This window comes from Egretta garzetta, unplaced genomic scaffold (genome assembly GCF_000687185.1).
Source record: "Egretta garzetta isolate BGI_Z169 unplaced genomic scaffold, ASM68718v1 scaffold117, whole genome shotgun sequence".
In the NCBI taxonomy this organism is placed as follows: domain Eukaryota; kingdom Metazoa; phylum Chordata; class Aves; order Pelecaniformes; family Ardeidae; genus Egretta; species Egretta garzetta.
In genome coordinates, this window is record NW_009260479.1 from 2648132 (window position 1) to 2666109 (window position 17978).

Below are 17978 nucleotides of genomic sequence, written 5' to 3' on the forward strand. Positions count from 1 at the left end.
GGTCAGGCGGTTGGACTAGATGGTTGTTGTCGGCCCCTTCCAGCTGAAATAGTCTGGTCTGGTCTGGTCTGGTCTGTTTTCATACGGGGTTTCACAGAAGGAAGAAATAATTTATCTAATGGGTATTAGTTTTAAGTTGTGTATTATTTCTGTTATTTTCTAACTGTCAATAAGCTTTCTCTTTTAAGTTACTCCTAGCACTGGAAACAAACATATAGAAGGAAAAATGGATCCCTTGTTTTGGCCATCAGAAACTAACAGATTCCGACGTTTCACCCCTGAGTCCTTGGCAGCAATTGAGGAAAGAATTGCTGAGAAAAAAAAGCAGCAAGCCAAAGTTAAGCGGGATACTAAGGACCAAGGAGTTGAAGAAGATAAACTTACTCCACAACTTGATCTGAAAACCTGCAAAAAACTGCCATCTCTCTATGGGGATATTCCTGTGGAGCTCATTGGGGAACCCCTGGAAGATTTTGATCCATACTACAGTGATCACAAGGTTAAAAATTTCAAAAGCGTTTTTTTTATTTAATTTGATCTGCTGAACTCTTAAGAGATAGTGAAAGCTCTGTTCGGGAGATGCTGACTTTTGATTGTTCTGTAGATAGATCCTCACATATTACTAGCGTTTTTTGGGGCAGGAGTGCTAAGGCATGCTCCACATTATGTAATGAAAAGGTATTTTAAGTGCCAGTCAGCAATTAGAATTAATTATGAAAACATGATACACTTGATAGATACACTTTGATAGGAAATACCTCCTGGGATAACTGATGCTTTGTTTTGCAGAGCAGTTTCTGTGATGTCTGTGGGGCTGATCTCCCTGTTGCATAAACAAACAGTGCCTGTCAAACAGTAGATCATGCTGGAATTACTGACTTACTGCAGGTGTTTTTGCTGAATTACAAATGTTATACAAATTAGGGGAGACATATTTGAGATATTTCCAGTACTCTGTGTAGTAAACCCATATATTTTCATTATAGTAAATTAATTTTCTGTTATTTTATGTCTCATCAGCTTTGTTTATTGTACTATATTTATATTACCTATATACTCCATGCTATTGCAAAGTGTCTTGTCTTGTTGCCTATAGGAGCGTGTAAAGTAGATGCTCTAGGAATCCTTTCTAAATGAAATGTCTGTTGTAGGATTGCTTACTGTGGAGGGGGGCTTGACCTGAAGAGCAGAAGGTTCCATCCAGTCCTATGTTGCTGTCTTTTATGTCTACCAGCAAGTCACTGGAATATAATCATTTAGTCAGAGAACATGCAGAAAGCTTTGTTCTTCTAGGGATTTTTTTTTTCTCAAAATAGTCAAAGTGATATTCTTGAAGTAGAGAAACTAAGGCTGATTCAGTAGAAGAAATTTAGATAAAAGTTAGTGAACTGTGTTTTTGATTTTAAGAGATTTCATTTTTACTTCATGTGGCAAAAGTACTGAGCTGCATGGACCTTCAGGTAGCTGAAAGGGAATTTACAGTGTTACTTGATAATTTAGAGATATTTCAAAATTAAAATTTTTGCTTTGGCTGGACTGGATTCTGGCAGTCCTACAGAATAGGTATTGTGCAAATAATCTTTTGTAGCCTATAGAACTGTACAAGAGTAAGGTACTTTCAAATATGGTTAACATCATTGTTGCAGTCCCAGAACAGTATCCTTTAATTATTCTGACCAAGTGAACATGATCACTTGCTCTTCAAATTCATTCCCGTTACTACGTCTTCCTCACAGGCAATAATGAACTTTTATATAGCTGGAGCCTTTCTTTCAAGTATCATCAGGTCACAGCTCCAAGTAAGAATTGCTCACATTTACTCATAATTGCAGTTAGACATAGCTCTAGAGGCAGATCTGAAAACCTAAACAATTAATTTTGGGGGAAAAATTTTGTTTCATTAAAATATTTCATAGACTATGTATTTTTTTTATAGACTTTTATGGTGATAAATAAAAGGAGGACTATTTTCCGGTTTACTGCCACGCCTGCCTTGTGTATAGTTGGTCCTTTTAATCCAGTCAGAAAAGCAGCAATTAAAATTCTGATCCATTCATATCCTTTTATTGGTTTCCCTTATTTCAGTTTTAAAATACAGTGCACCATTTTCTATCATTCTGTTCCTCTGTTCATAGTAGCATAAATGTAAGTTCATGTGGCTGTGATAGAGATTTTTAAAATTTATATTGAATCTTGGTTTGCAACAGCTAAGATATATGCATGATGTTGGTACAAGTAAAAATGTCAAAAAGCTCATATTTAAAGTCAGATTTACAGATATTGTTATGAAACAATATTTGGAGGCTACTGTATGATTTTTTAGCCCTTGTCCAGAACTTTTTCTAAATCTCTAGTGTGGTGACATGCTTAATTTTTTTTTAAAAACACAAAACAGTGACTCCCTAGTTATTAACGCATGAAGGATGTGATTTACAGCTATGCTTTGGTGGAAGAGTCTGATGTTATCCTAAGAAATGTATTTCGCACTCAAGTTTAGAAAGCTGTGAAGAGCACCCATTTTTTGTATTTTTGACAAAATGTAAATGTAGTTTGAGGAATGTAAAAATGTGAAGGATTGCAGCTGCAAAACCATAGGCTGAGTAGTTTCTGCTCTTTCTGCCAAACATCTGTTTTCATTTGGAATTATTAATTTGTCGAAATAGGTCCTTTTACGGGAACTTATGGCTGACTTTGAACGTGTATTCATGCTATTAAAAATTACTAAATTTGCTGTTCAGTTTCAAATAAACCCTAAATTTAAGGTGAATGTTTGTTTTCAAAAAAACCACTTTTATTAGGTGATAAGTGGACTTTTGTAAGAGGGTGTTTTTTGTTACGTATGTTTTCATTGCCTGCCACATAAAATAAGAAAGTTTTCTGAATTGCGGCAGAGCATAGGTGTCTCTTGTAAGAATCTATATATGCACTCCCAGATTCAGAGAACACTGGTTATTGATAATTAAGCTTTTTCATCTGTTTTTCCTAGGCTTAACAACCCTAGTTATTATGGGGTTGTGGCCCATTTCTCTTTATTCCATGCTCCTACTGGGAAGAAATGGAGGTTTTTAAAATTTCAAACAGCAGTAGACAGCAGAAGACTCAGATTTTTTTCATTGATTTATGTTCCTCATCTCTTCTGTCAAAAATTATGTCCCGCTAATATCCTAATTTGCAAAACTACCTCTACATTCAGGTAATTAATTTTTATTTTTAAACCATGAAGTTTACCCAGCCGAGCAGAAGTTTGATCTGACATCAGTTTCTTTGGAAAACACATGAAAGGTCCTGAGCATATTCAAAACCAAATTAATAATTTGAATATTTTATGGTTTTTTATGTGTGTAAATCAGCAACTTCTCTGAACTTCATTGTTTTATAATATAGCACTTTTTCCTTAACCTATTATTCACATTATTTGTTGGCTTTATTACATGTACTGTGCTACTCAACTGTGCTTCCATGGCTGTAATTAAGCTTCCAGAAGCACTTAGCTGGACGGAGTAAGTATCTCATTTCCCATTTGTTCACTCTTTTTCTACGGATACTAACATGCTGGACTGAAAAATTTAAATAATGTGGTCATCTAATCCTGGGGCTCAAAAATTCTCAGACAGACCTCTGAAGAAGGTTTAGGATGATGATGATGATGATTATTATTAATTATATCACGCAGTCTTCTGTAGAGCCTTGGTGCCTTTTCTTAGAGGCTTACACCATATGCCCTTTTCTCTACATTGGCTAAATATGCCATCTGGTGTAATGTAAAGGGTTGCCCCATTTTTCCTTTTAAGGATGAAACCTTTTAGAGAGACTGTGCAGCAGGATTCTAACCTAATATCTCTCATTCTAAGGCAATAACCTGAATGTCTGTTATGGCCAGCTCATGCAAAAAATATAAAGAGAGAAATATTCATTCCATTCTTTCTTGCTGTTTCCTGGGGACATCCGTAGTTTAGTTGTTCACATTAGGAAGCCATCTATTTGTAATGTCTTGTTAACTTTTGTAATTGTGCACTGTATCCAGTGTAGCTTGAACAAATGTTCTAGAATTAAATCTTGAAAATATGCGTGGAGCCTCAGAGGTTCTATAATCTTAATTCTTCTTATTTTGGGGTAAGCGTGGTGATAATGATAGCTTAATTTTATGTAGGATTTCTTTCAGTTATAGAGTATTTATCAGAATAAATAAATAAAATGTGCAAAATTTACAGGCTAAAATCAGCCTTTGCTATTATTGTTCTGCCAAAATTTTGAGGCTTTGAAATGTTCCAGCCAACTTCAGAACATAAACACAGTCTTAAATTTTTTTTATAAAGAAATGTGAGCTATCCTTCATCGAGAAATGGTGTGGTATGCTTATGTGAACATTTGTAATTATAGATTTACGTGGAAGTCATAGTAAAATTCAGGAAGGAAGCTTCTTATACTCACGATGTTTCTGAAAGTACTGTTACCTGTCCTTTTTTACTTCACAATTTCTATCTTCATCTCCATCCAGTGACTAAATCATAGAAAAGGTAGAAATGTGCCTGAATGTGTCTCAATCTCATTAATATTTTTATTTCTATAACTTTAATGTACACTTTCCTTCTCAGATATCTTTTTACTGGCATATATACTGGTGAAATACTGATAAAAATATTAGCAAGAGGATTTTTTTGGAATGAATTTACCTTTCTTCGAGATCCATGGAACTGCTTGGATCTTGTTGTTACTGTCATAACGTAAGTAAAACTCAGTTGTTCTTTTACACTCAAGGGACAAACACGCAGATAAAATGCTATTTGGTATAGCTGAAGTTCTTTAGAGTGGCTGGCATCCTACCTACTTAAGAGTTACTGTGGTTGAATCACCCTTTGCATATCTGCAAAGCAAAAAATAGTCATAGACCTTAAAACAAGATGTAAATGCAAAGCTGATCTTAGAACTGTTTCATCATTCTCAATTTAGTATGTATTTAAATTTTGTTAAAAGGTGATTTGATAGACAGACGAAACCAAGCATGCCTCTTTATATTGTCTTAGTTGTACTCTGGATCAGATGAAACTCATTTGAGAAGGATCCAAAATGGGTCACAAGGTGTTGAATGACATGGTGATAAATAGCAGATGAAATCCCAGGAATGTGAAGTGATGCTCAAGGAAAAACAGACCTAGCTTTACATACACAGTTGTGGGCTCTGAAATAGCTTTCACTTGTTGGGAAGACGGTGTTGGAGTTAAAATAGACAATCTTGTGAAAACACCACTCCAGTGTGCAATCATGGTCAGAGAAGAAAATAGAAAATGAGGACGTTATGGGTAAGAAATAAAGAAGGAAGCAGAACACGTAGTTACTTCACTGTGTGGCCTGTATTTTTCTTCAGGACTGTATGTAGTTTTGCTCCTGACATCTCAAAAGATGTCAGAACTAACAGACAGAGTAGTTGTATATCTTGTATTCCACGTAATGAGAAACTGGAGTAGAACTCTTACGAAAAAAATACAGAGCAAGAACATGGTTGAAGTCTGTGACACAGAACCAAAAAGAGAATAATTCTCTTTTTTTGTTCTCCTACAATGAGAGCTAAAGGCACCAAATGAAGTTGTCACTTGGCAGAATAAAAAAGAAGGGAGTAGTTTTTCGCACTACGTGTAGGCATATTCCCATAGGAGGCTGTGGATGGAAAAAAACTAGTTGCATTCAGAAGGCTTCTGGACAAAATCCTGGATGAAAACGTATTAAGGGTTCTTTTCAACACAGAGGTACTATGTCTTGTTCAGGAAGTCCCTGAGCTGTAAACTTGCTGGAAGTATTAAATGTGGGAATCATCACTACCTGGATTCTAAACTGCCCCGTAAGCATCTGTTATGGATCATTCTTGAAGACAGGGTAATAGGCCAGATGGATCACTGCTGTGGTCATCTTTAAGTTCATATCAAAACCTACTAGCTAGGTGGACAAGAAATGAGGAAGAAACCAAGTCAGAATTTGCATCTCAAACACAGAATGTTAATCTCAAAAGCAAAATAGCCTCACTTGCAGCCGTGAACAGATTCAGTCATGCCCAGTCATAGAACTTTCAAAGCAAATCTCTGTCATTTAGCATTTCTGAATAGTTTTCAGTTGTTTTGTTCTAATTTATTTGAGGTGTAGAGTAGCTTAGAATGGAAGGGACCTCTGGAGATCATATAGTCCAGCTCCGTGCTAAAAGCAGGACTAATTTAGATTAGGTTGTTCAGGACCGCGTCCAGTCAAGTTCTGAGTTTCTCTAAGCATGAAGATTCAAAAACCCCTCTGAGCAGCCCATTCCAATCACATTGCGGGTTTTTTAATCCAAATTTCTAATTGAAATATCTAGTGTAGCAACTTACATCTGCTGCCTCTCATCCTTTCACGGTGAGCTTTCAAGAACAGCCTGGCTTCATCTTCTCTAAGACCTTTCATTGGGCAGCTGAAGACAGTGATAAGATTCTGGTTTCATCACCCCATTAGCCTGCTCTTCTTCAGACTCAACAAATCCAATCCAGCCTAACAGTTTAACCATCTAATTCTTTTATTGCCCCCCTTAGACCCTTGGTTGGACTTGCTCCGGTATGTAAAATGTCTTTCTTGCCCTGGAGAGCCCAAAGCTGGACAGTACTCCAGATTCAGTCTCAGAAATCACTTCCTTCAATGTATGAACTAGCCTCCTCAACATATGAGCTAGACTTATGCTAATCTAGCCCAATATGTGATAGGTGTTCTGTGTCACAAGGGTGTTCTGCTCATTCATGTTCAATTTGTCTGCCCTGACCCCAGGTCCCTTTCTGCAAAGCTGCTCATTATCCAGACTGTCCTCAGCTCCTACTTGTGGTCATGCTGACTCAGGTGCGGGACTTTGCCTTTGCTTTTGCTGATCTTTGTGAGGTTTCTACAGCCCAGAACTCCAGTCTGTCAAGCTTGCTCTGCAGAGCAGCCTTGCCCCCCTGTGTATTGGCTGCTCTCTGCCAGTTTAGTATTTGTGAACTGAAGGCAAACTCTTCGATTCTTCAAGATGTGAACAAAATTGTTAATATTGGCCCCAGGACTGACCCATGAGGGATGCCACCACTAACCACCTGGCAGCTGAATTTTGTCCTTTTGATTACAGCACATAGATGCATAGATAATATTTCACTTCCACAGATTTTGATACTGGACTTGGGGATCTGGGAGGCCTGAGAGCAGACCTCACCAGTAAAGACCAAATCAAGTCAGCGTTGAGCAGTTTGAGCTTTTTGCATGTCCTCTGTCATTAGGTTCCCTGCCTCCTTGAAGAGCAGGCCCACAATTTACTTAGTCATTTTTCACTGCTGATGTACTTAAAGTAGCTCTTCTTGTTGCCCTTCACATCCCTTGCTGGCTTCAACTTCAGCTGAACTTTGTCTTTTCTTGCTTCATCCCTGCATGCTTGGCAATGTTTAAGTGTCCCTTCCCAGAGTTCTCTCTGCTTCAGCCTTCTGCATGCTTCCTTTTTGAATATTACATTAGTCAGGAGCTCCCTGTTCAGATAAGCTGGTGTTCTGCCACATCTGCTTGACTTTCTATAGAGTGCATCGTTCCTGCGCTTTGAAGAAAATACTCCTGAAGATCAACCAGCTGTTCTGGGGACAGCTTTTCTCTGTGGGGCAGATTCAGATCCCTGAACATGCTGAAATCTGCTGTCCTAAAGGCCAGGATTTTTATTCTGCTATTCATCTTGCTTACTTCTCTCAGGGTCTTAGACTCCACCAACTCATGGGCTCTGTAGCAAAGGCTGCCATCAACTGTCATATCCCTGACTTTTTTCTTATTTATAAATAATAGGTTATGTACTCAGATATCATCACACCCATATATATGAATAAAGTATTCTTATGAGTAATCTATAAGCCACTTAAAGGAGCTTACACATTGTTAATCACCGGTAACTATCAAGGAATCCAACAGTATTATAAACAATTTCATTTTATGGTCCTACTTCCCTAGCCATACTCCTAATTCATTTGTCTTCAAGCAGATATAAGCATTTTGCAATATGTTATCTCCTTCTGGGTTTTTTTTTTTTGGGTCCTATCATGCAACAAATAAAGTATTTGGAAATTATCAGTTAATTCAAATGCAGTTATTACTTAAGGTACTTGAGAATTATTTAGTAGTATTCTGATCTATTGCTGACAAAAGTCAGCTTTGAGGGGAAGGTTGCCTAGATCATCTCTAGAGGCCCTTTCCAAACTATGTTTCGCATGCTCTGTTATTGAGACTTTTTATTTTAAGGAATTCTGTTACCAGTATGACCTTGTCAGAAGATGCGTCACAATTCATGTCCATTCTGACATTGAAGAAGTCTTATCAAATATGGGGTAACCTGTTAAAGTGCTGTATAGAATATGCAACTCTTATAATCCTTATTTTCTGAAATTTTCAAATTGTTGAAGCAATTACATTGAAACTAGTTTCAGTACTCAAGTTCTTAGCTGTCTGTTAAGTAGAAGTTGGAAGGGCAGCCATGTGGTACAGAATTAACATACTGTAAACCTAATTTTGTTCCCTTCTCCTAATGTACATATTGACTAGTTTTGAGATAGCTGCAACATACACTTCCATGTGATCTAAATCAGATTAGCCTCAGTATGAGAAGGTTTTATATTTATTTGACATTTTGATGAATAAACACTTCAAAAGTTAAGCATCCAAATCCACACTAAGTAAAAAATTGCTGTGTTTCTTTTCAGAGGTACTTTCAAAAGTCACATTATTTTATATCAATACCTGGCAATGGACTTAGATTCCTAACTTTATACATCTGCATTAGGACGTATTTGACCTATTTCTTTTCTGTAACTTATTCATGACTGTGTGCTCAATATGCATATGCTCTGAAAAGCTGGATCTTTGTCATTCAGTTATATGGTGGTTTAATTTTATAGGTATGTTACTATGTGTAAAAGACTGAGCAAGGTTTCAGCTCTTCGAACTTTCAGAGTACTGAGGACTTTGAAAGCTATTTCGGTAATACCAGGTAAGGAACAATGTGTTTTACTAATTTTCTCTCCACTTCAGCAATATGCTATTTGTAATTTCTCTCCTGTTCTTGTCTTCAGTTTTCTGGTCACTTTTTTTGACAGTTAAGGGGATCCCAAGGTGTGACTGGTTTGCAGTCTGTAGTAAACCTCAGCAGCATCCTAACAGAATATTTTTTATCATCTTTCCTCAAAATTATTTTGATGCAGGCAAATTTTTCTATCTTCTGCTTTTTCTATCCCATCAGTAATTTTTTACTTAGCCTTTGTCTTTTTTTATTCAATACATTGTCTTAACGTAATGATGGCTATACCATCATATTTCTTAATCTTCTATGGTTTATTTCCCAGAATGCTGATTTCAAAATATTTCAGAGTTTTTTGTTTGTTTGTTTACTGACCACAGCCACTATCTGGATTGAGGATAATACTTTCATCAGCAGTATTTTGCATATACTGTCCAGATAGTCAATATTTTTGTAAGTCATGCCACTAATTAGCATACCAAAGTATGGATTTCAGAATCTGACTGCAAAAACTCATTTGAAAAACTATGAAAGGCTATATATGCCATTGTCATAATATATATATTAACTTTACCATTTCTATGTAATTACAAACATATTTTTTCTTTTTGCTATGGAATTATAACAGGAATTAAACATAGGATGTATTTAATATTTAATGTCAAAACAACCCATCAATACTTTTCCTTTCATATTCACCATAGAAAATGGAGATCAAATTTTTTTTTTCTATTGAAAGACTTCTAGAGGAATCCTGGATATTACTCTCTGCCTATGTCATATTTCAAATTTAGATATTCTGCCAGAATATTGGTCTTCAGTTTATATATACAAATCACAGAATGGTTGAGGTTGGCAGGGACCTCTGGAGATCATCTGGTCCAGCCCCCCTGCTCAAGCAGGGCAACCTAGAGCTAGTTGCCCAGGCCCATGTCCAGATGGCTTTTGAATGTCTCCAAGGATGGGGACCTTGCAACCTCCCTGGGCAACCTGTGCCAGTGCTCAGGCACCCTCACAGTAGAAAAGTGTTTCCTGATGTTCAGAGGGAACCTCCTGTGTTTCAGTTTCTGCCCAGGACCTCTGGTCCTGTCACTGGGCACCACTGGAAAGAGCCTGACTCTCTTTCACACCCTCCCTTCAGATGTTTATATGCATTGATGAGACCCCCCTGAGCCCTCCAGGCTGAACAGTCCCAGCTCTCTCAGCCTTTCCTCATGTGAGAGGTGCTCCAGTCTCTTCATCGTCTTTGTGGCTATTTGCTGGACTCTCTTCAGTATGCCTATGTGTCTCTTGTACTGGGGAGCCCAGAACTGGACCCAGTACTCCAGATGTGGCCCACCAGTGCCGAACAGAGGGGTGTGATCACCCCCGTCAACCTGCTGGCCATGCTTTACCTAATGCATCCCATGGTACCACTTGCCTTCTTTGCCACAAGGGTACGCTGCTGGCTCATGTTCAACTTGGTGTCTGCCAGAACCCCCAGGTCCTTTTCTGCCATGCTGCTTTCCAGCTGGGTGGCCCCCAAAATATATTTGTTCCCTTCCTAGTGTCATAAATGCTCTTTTGCTTTTAAACTGGTGACATCTATAAGACAGAATTCCCTGAGGTCAGCAGAAGCTATCCTTTATTGTAGTGTGTATTTGGCACAATGTGAAGTACTTGGTTAATGTTAATCAAGCACAGAAATTTGTCCATATTCATTAAAGCTCCTAAGAGTTTGCTTAGTTGACATCTTAATTTAGAATTTTCAAGTTAGCAAAATTCATGTTACAAAGAAGTAAAACCCAAATAAATTATGATTAGGAAATTTAAGTAAAAATACTTTACTCATTCCTATGCTTTATTTTACCTCTTTTAATACTGTGAAGTTACAATACCATTTACACAGATTGTTTTTAACATACCTGCAGTTGTTGTATGTTGTCATATGGGAACGCTACTGTATTCCTCTTCTCATTTTGCATATTATCGAATCTTATTTTTCCAGGTCTGAAAGTCATCGTAAATTCACTTATTGAATCTGTTAAGAAACTTACTGATGTGTTGATCTTGACTGTGTTTTGCTTGAGTATATTTGCTCTAATAGGCCTCCAGCTTTTTATGAACAATTTAACATTCAAATGTGTCCTCAATAACACTGAATACAATGACGCATTATGTAAGGATGCCAAGATACTTTTACCAAATGATGAAGGTAAATTTTACATTTTTCTCCCTTTACGTAATCTGTGTATCTTCCTATGTCTGTCTGTTTTTTTCACAGAGATGCTAAAATATAGTGCCATGTATTTCTCACAAGAAAGTATGTCCTTCCATTTGCACAAGTTTGAAGTTTCTGGGACAACTGAGTGAGAGATTGGCAAATGTGGGATTTGGAGAATGATTAGCAGGTGGTGGGATAGAAGGGACTGATTTTTCTATAAGCATTTTCTTCTTTACCTATGCACATTGCATGGAGTATCCTAATTTTAGGGGTACTGCACAGAGAATGATTTTTTTCCATCACTTAAGCTATATTGTTCAAGGATTTTGCCTACTCCTTGCAGAGATTCTTATTTTTACCAGAGATCAAATAAAATCTTACATTGTGAGTTACACAGCTAATAAATTTTTTCTTTAAAAAAATTGCCATAGGCACATATCTGCCAAGAAACAGCCCTATATGCCCGTTGTTGTGGAAGGAGTCTTTCACAGAGATTTGGTCCATCAGGCTGTTTTTTAAAGTGCAGTAATGTATGGTTTACTGTCAGAGTGCTGTAGCAACTGACATTTTCTGATTTTATGATTTGTTGATATTTTTTTTATTAGATATCTGCGCCAGAATGAATAAATCTTCTGAAATACTGCTCTGTGGGTTCAGTTCAGATCCTGAGTAAGTGAAAAAAACAGTTTCAGTACCTTCTTATTTTTTCCTCCAGATGGACTGTGGTTTTATTTTTGGCCTAATGGAATTGTGATGATTTTTCAGGAGGGTGGAATGTGTGTGTGGGGGTTATTAAATTAAACCCCAGATATTTCACATTAGAAAAAGAACAAAGCAGAGTACTAGGATGCAAGCAATTATATATGTGCTTTGTTGCTAACCACTGGTAATATAATGGTAATGTCGAATGATATAAAGGAGGAGGGGAACAGATCAGTAAAGACTTGTGAGATATTAATAAACTCTCCTCTCCTCGTCTTGCTGAATTATTTAAAAGTAATCATATTTCCATTTTTTCCCCTCTCTAGGTATTTGTTTGAATGCATCCTACATCAGTGGAGAGTTTCTGTCTAGTTTCTTTGACTAGACAAATGGCTTTCTGGGGTTGTCTGGTATAAATCAGCCCTTCTGGCAGAATTGTAATGGGGAATAATGAAATGGACTTTCAGATAAACTGAACAAAATATTTGATGTTGTGTACTGAATGCTTCCGGGTACAATCTAATACTACAAGTAACTATTGTTTAACTTTTCTTTCGTGGATAGCAAAGAGTGCCCAGAAAACTACATCTGTAGGAGGATTGGGAAGAATCCTGACTTTGGTTATACAAGTTTTGATCATTTTGGCTGGGCCTTCCTTTCTTTATTCCGTCTGATGACACAGGATTACTGGGAGCGTCTCTACAGACAAGTAGGTACTTTCACTACCAGCTAGAATGACTTCCGACATGCACTTTCGAGCTTTACGTCCACTAGAAAAATCTGCACCTGTTTTAACATTACTGATACCAAATTTCTTTTAAAATCAATGCAAATATTAAGGAAGAAGCTTCAAGTGACTAAGTTGTAACACCTTCTGCAAGTGACATTGGATGGGAACAATCCTGCTGTGAATGTTCATAGTTTTGTTGGAGAACACACTTGGGTCAGTGGTTAATCGTTCAATGTTAATGTGTGACTACCAAAGGGTTGGGGTATGTGGTAGATCCGGCTAGAGAGCTCACTGCTGCTGCAGGGGATATGAGGACTTGTTACAGACTCTGTTCCTCTTCCTTTTAAGTCCCGACTCCTCACCAAACCTTTTGGCTCAACATATACACTTACATTCCAGATAATTTTTGATAACTGGTAGTAAAAAAATTGGAACCTTTATGTTTTGATTCAGAGAGTTGAGTGTAACTTTTAAATTCTGGTTTTGACAAAAATGATACAAAAATTGCATGTAGAGAATTCTCTGAATCCCTTACATCTGCGTGGTGCCTTTGCTAGAACAGAATTATCCTCTGCCTTTTGCTGTAGGTTTCGCATGGTCCACTTTAACTTTTTTCCAGCAGCCTTTATTAACTGAGATTTTTTTAAAATGGATGCATCTTCCATTTGGAGGTCATGTAGTTTTTAATTTTTAATGTCTTCGAGCTTAATTTTGAGTCATCTCCTCTGCTGCCATTTAAAAAAAAAAACGTAAGAATAAGCAATCAGTCTAAATATTTCCTCTGGTTCAATAATTATAGCATCTTTCATGATTTTTTAGATAATCCTAGTTTTCATCCTTATTACTGAGTTTTATTAATTTCTTTTTAGTCGCTTGTATATCTCTTTATAGCTGAAGTTGTCGTCCCATGACTTAAAGTCTGATGATCAGTTGCCTGATTCTCTGGGAGTTACTTGATTTTAAGAATGGATTTTTTTAGTTCTCTGCAATACCTGGCATCATTATGAATGTTTAATGGTCTGTTACCTAAAGAGAAAACACTGTGATCACAGAGGAGTTTTTATGAACTGAAATTTGTTTACTTGAAGGCCAGGGGAACTCCTGACTAGACGCATTTCTAGACCTTCTCCATAACTTAGACCAGAGGTGGATCCTACTGTTGTTTAAAGAAAACAGTGCATTATGTTGACCTTTTGTATTGTATAGGAAAAGAAATTGTTTACAGTGCATTATGTTTACCTTTTGTATTATATAGGAAAAGAAATTTTTTAAAGTTAGTTGGAAATTGTATTATGAATGTTAGTTTGTTAAGAACTTACTACAACTTTTACCTTTTCCTCACAGACTATCCGTACATCTGGAAAGAACTACATTTTATTTTTCCTGGGGGTCATCTTTTTATGCTCATTTTACCTCTTCAATCTGATCTTGGCTGTAGTAACTATGGCATATGAAGAGCAAAACAGAGCTACTCTTGCTGAAACAGAGGCAAAGGAAAAATTACTTCAGGATGCCCAACAAATTCTAGAGAAAGAACGGGTTTGTAAATTATGATATATATTACATAGTATGTGGTTCCTTTTGTTTTCTTCTCTTTGTGAAATAGAGAAATAAGGTTTTTTAATTAAAAATGTGCTTCTTACAGTACTTTCTCACACTTAATTTCTCTTTCTGTATGTCTCTTTATAAATACACATGTATGTGTGTGTACATTTAAATATGTATAAACATTTCTGTGATACAAATAAACAGCATGGGTCTGAGTAAAATCATATTAAGTTTTAGGATTTGCAGAACTGACATTGTATAGGAATGGCTTGCTTTTACGGTATTGCATACGGGCCTGTGCTCTGTGGTTTGCCCCATTCTCGTACACTACCACTATTGCTGCGTACAAAAATTCCTTTCTCTGGATAGTCCTCCTTGCTATTACTGTGTAGTCTGATGAAGGAAGTATGAGTGAGTAAATTTGCATCCATAAGAAAAGTTGTCATTTCTACAGTTCCCTGAGATTGGAAGTTCTGATGCTGATAGATTTCAGGATTGATTAAAAATGCAAGCTTTCTGAGAGCCACTGTGCTCAGCTATTTAAGGGGTGTCATGCCTCTTTTTGAGTGATTGCATGCAGAAGGTCTACCAGTGGACAAGAGCAGGAATAGTCTTTGGCCAGGCTAATGCCATTAGTTCCATGTTATTGTAGAAGGACACCCAGAGACTGTGTTAGTTTCTCTGCTGTTGGTTTGGAGAGCTAATAGACACACAGCAGATTTCTACAGTGTTTCCTCTTGGCACAGTATTGCCTAGATTCATTCATTCCTTGGACCACAGAGGACCAGGGATCACCTTGATGGTTTTATTTTATTCCTGAGAAGTGAAGCTCTGAGCTGAGGCAACAAGATAGATTAACAATTATTGTAAGACATATTTTATCTTGTAACTTTTTATAAAAGACACCCCTGATTTACCGTTAACAATCAGAAAAGTCAGACTTGTAAGAGGACATACAAATACTCTCTAGCAACTACCCAATTTCATCGTTAAATGAAAGGCATCACTGGTTTACCAAGTTCCTCCTCTACAGCTGTCGACAGGCCTGTAATATTTTTCTGTCTGAAATTCCAGCTTGCCAAGCTTTTCTTCCTTCTATTTTTCTTTCAACAGATTAGTAGTTAAGAAACGTTTAACATTTTAGGATTTAGTTTGAGCCTTTAGTCTTCTGTTGTCTTTGGGTTCAAGGTCTTTTCCAAAGCAAGAAAAGGAGAGTAAAAGGATATATCCTAATATGCTGTAATTCAGATACAAAATTCAATATCTAAAGCGGCAAGGACAAAATTTAATTATAGTAGCTGATAAGTAACCCTGTTTTATCTTTCAGTATTGTGAATAGCATTGTGTACTTCTGTCTTTTTACAGTAGCTTAAGATTTCAAAGTTAAGAATTATTAGTGCAAAGCATTCAGATAGCATAATAATTAAACTGTGTATGATCCTAGTCCATTTGCCTTGTATTAATAGACCGACTTTTTGCTGGTTTTTTTACAGATGTTGGCTGCTGGAGAGGGTAGTAAGGCCTTACATGCCAGGTCTGAAATGTCAGTTGCTGACTTGAAAAATTCAAATGAAAAAGAGATGAAGAAAGAAAAACCTATTTTAAGACAAAGCTTAATTTTAGGTGATCATGGCAAAGAGGAACATATATTTCATTCACAGCCTGGTCGCTGCCAGAAGAAGCTTGTAAGTATTCAAAACAGTAGATATATTCATTAGACATGCAGGTGATAGGACAATTTGATGAGCAGAAAAGCTTGCTTTATTTGTAATTATTTTCCCTCTTTTTTTTTCTTTTTTTTTTTTTTCCTTCTTGCATGCGTTGGATTAACTTGTTTTTTAAAGCAATCTGAAAGTTAAATTTTGGGACCAGAGGGAGATAGCACTGTATGAACTTGAAAGGAAAGTCCAAAGTGGCCATCAGTAGCATATGTATGACACATTATAGCCCTCTGCACTTGTAACTGTGGTAAGATCTGTCGGCATCTCTATTGTGCTGCATAAACAAATGTAGAAAATCCTCTAAGTTTTAGAATTTCCATAGTGACCTAACCTTTCTTTTTTTGTACCCACAGCTAATTCTTTGACCTAAATATTTAGGGTTGGATTCAGTTCAGTATGAAGACCTCTAATGTTAGGGGTGTGATTCTTCTGTCTAACTATAAGCATCTAGTGCCATTTTAGATGTTCTTGGACACATTGGGTATCCTGGATGTCTTTGGCATCTGTATCACATCTTCCAGCACTATGTGGATATCTCAAATACATTATGGCATCTCAAATGTTATGGAATGGACTGTGCTCTGGGTTTTGATTTGCAGGTGTTTACATGTGATTTAGCTTCTAAACTCCCAGAGCTGAATGGAGATTTAATTTTTTGGGTCACAAGTTGGTACCTCATGACATTAGAGGATTTCTTGGGTGTCTTACCTGGCCTCCACCTACTCTACAGAAGTGTACAGACATGATGTGTCATGTCTGCTTAGTCTGAGACTCTGGATGTCTCAGATACCCAATGTCTCAATAGACCATCTCAAATGGCTTCAGACACTTATGTTTAAGTGAATCAAACTTATTAAAAAAAATGCATCCATTATAATGGGATTTTGGATATGTTGTGCACATGGAGAAATTAAATGTGGATGTCTGAATGTTAGCCTGAATCCCACACGTGCTATTTCACATCTTGATTACAGCAGTGTCCTCTGGCTTTGGAAAAGATCCCTCTGATCATCACTCCTGTCTAAATCCATTAGGAAACTGCTGTTAAGACCTGTAATTCTTACTTGGTTTAATCTTGGGGTTTTTTCACAGTACATTTGACAATGGCAAAATACTGTATATCTTATGGACCATCCTTACTATCATGTTACCAATAGTCCAGCATCTATGTAGAGTATAGATTTGTTACCTTTTCAATGCTTAGTCCCTGTGTGTATCTTCACTTGGCATGACCAGCGTGTGTGTGACTGCATCTGGTGTATTGTGTCGAGTTTTGAGCTCTCCAGGAGGATTACATTGAGATATGCAAAACCAGTGGAAGCCACCAAGACGATTAAGGGTCTGCAGCATGTGAAATGTGAGGAGGGGTGTACAGGCTGGGTTTGTTCAACCCAAGGGAGAAAAGGGGAAGGGAAGAATCTGATTATTGCTGTCTACTAGTATCTAATGGGAGCATATAAAGAGGAAGGAGCCAAGATCTTCTCACAGGCGCACAATGGAAAGTCAAGGGGAACAAGTTGCAACAAGGAAAATTCTGATCAGTTTTTAAGGGGAAAAAAAATCGCTGTGACAGAGGATAGATGTTAGAACAGGTCATCCAGAGAAACTTTTGAATCTGCGTTTCTGGAAATATTCAGAATGTAGCTGGAAAAGGCCCTATAGTAGACGTTTGCCCTGCTTTGAGCAATGGAGTGGGAGGACTCCAGGAGGACCTTCCCAACTTCATGTTTTCTCTGGCTCTATGCAGATATCCACATTTAGATGCCTATATTTAAGTATTTTAATCTTGAGTGAATCTTCTGAGATAACTCTCAGGCAATTATTCATATTGCTGAGTTATTTTCAACGATATCTAAAAAGAAAGCTTTCAATGCTGTTATACTGGTCTAGCAGCAGCCATTCTCCAGTACAGGCTTGTGACTTAGACCAAACAGGGTCCACTGGAAAAACAGATGGTGCAAAACTAAATGTTTGTGTCCAAATAACGCCTTGACTGAAACCCTGCTTTGCAGTCATACCTTTGATAGTGCAAGCTGGAATTTCAAA

The 17978-nt window shown here is 37.2% G+C and overlaps 1 protein-coding gene across 1 annotated transcript in view; it reads left to right on the forward strand.

The window, feature by feature from the left end:
- Window positions 1–220: 220 nt before the first annotated feature.
- LOC104130992 (sodium channel protein type 5 subunit alpha-like) overlaps window positions 221–17978 on the forward strand; it is a 47158-nt gene continuing 29400 nt past the window's right edge. Inside the window, exons 1-10 of the mRNA XM_035899626.1 lie at window positions 221–499; window positions 1937–2055; window positions 3411–3500; window positions 4596–4724; window positions 8910–9001; window positions 11016–11258; window positions 11837–11900; window positions 12498–12642; window positions 14008–14202; window positions 15705–15896. Coding sequence (XP_035755519.1) covers window positions 227–499; window positions 1937–2055; window positions 3411–3500; window positions 4596–4724; window positions 8910–9001; window positions 11016–11258; window positions 11837–11900; window positions 12498–12642; window positions 14008–14202; window positions 15705–15896 — 1542 coding nt within the window. The 5' untranslated portion in view covers window positions 221–226. The remainder of the gene's footprint in view (window positions 500–1936; window positions 2056–3410; window positions 3501–4595; window positions 4725–8909; window positions 9002–11015; window positions 11259–11836; window positions 11901–12497; window positions 12643–14007; window positions 14203–15704; window positions 15897–17978) is intronic.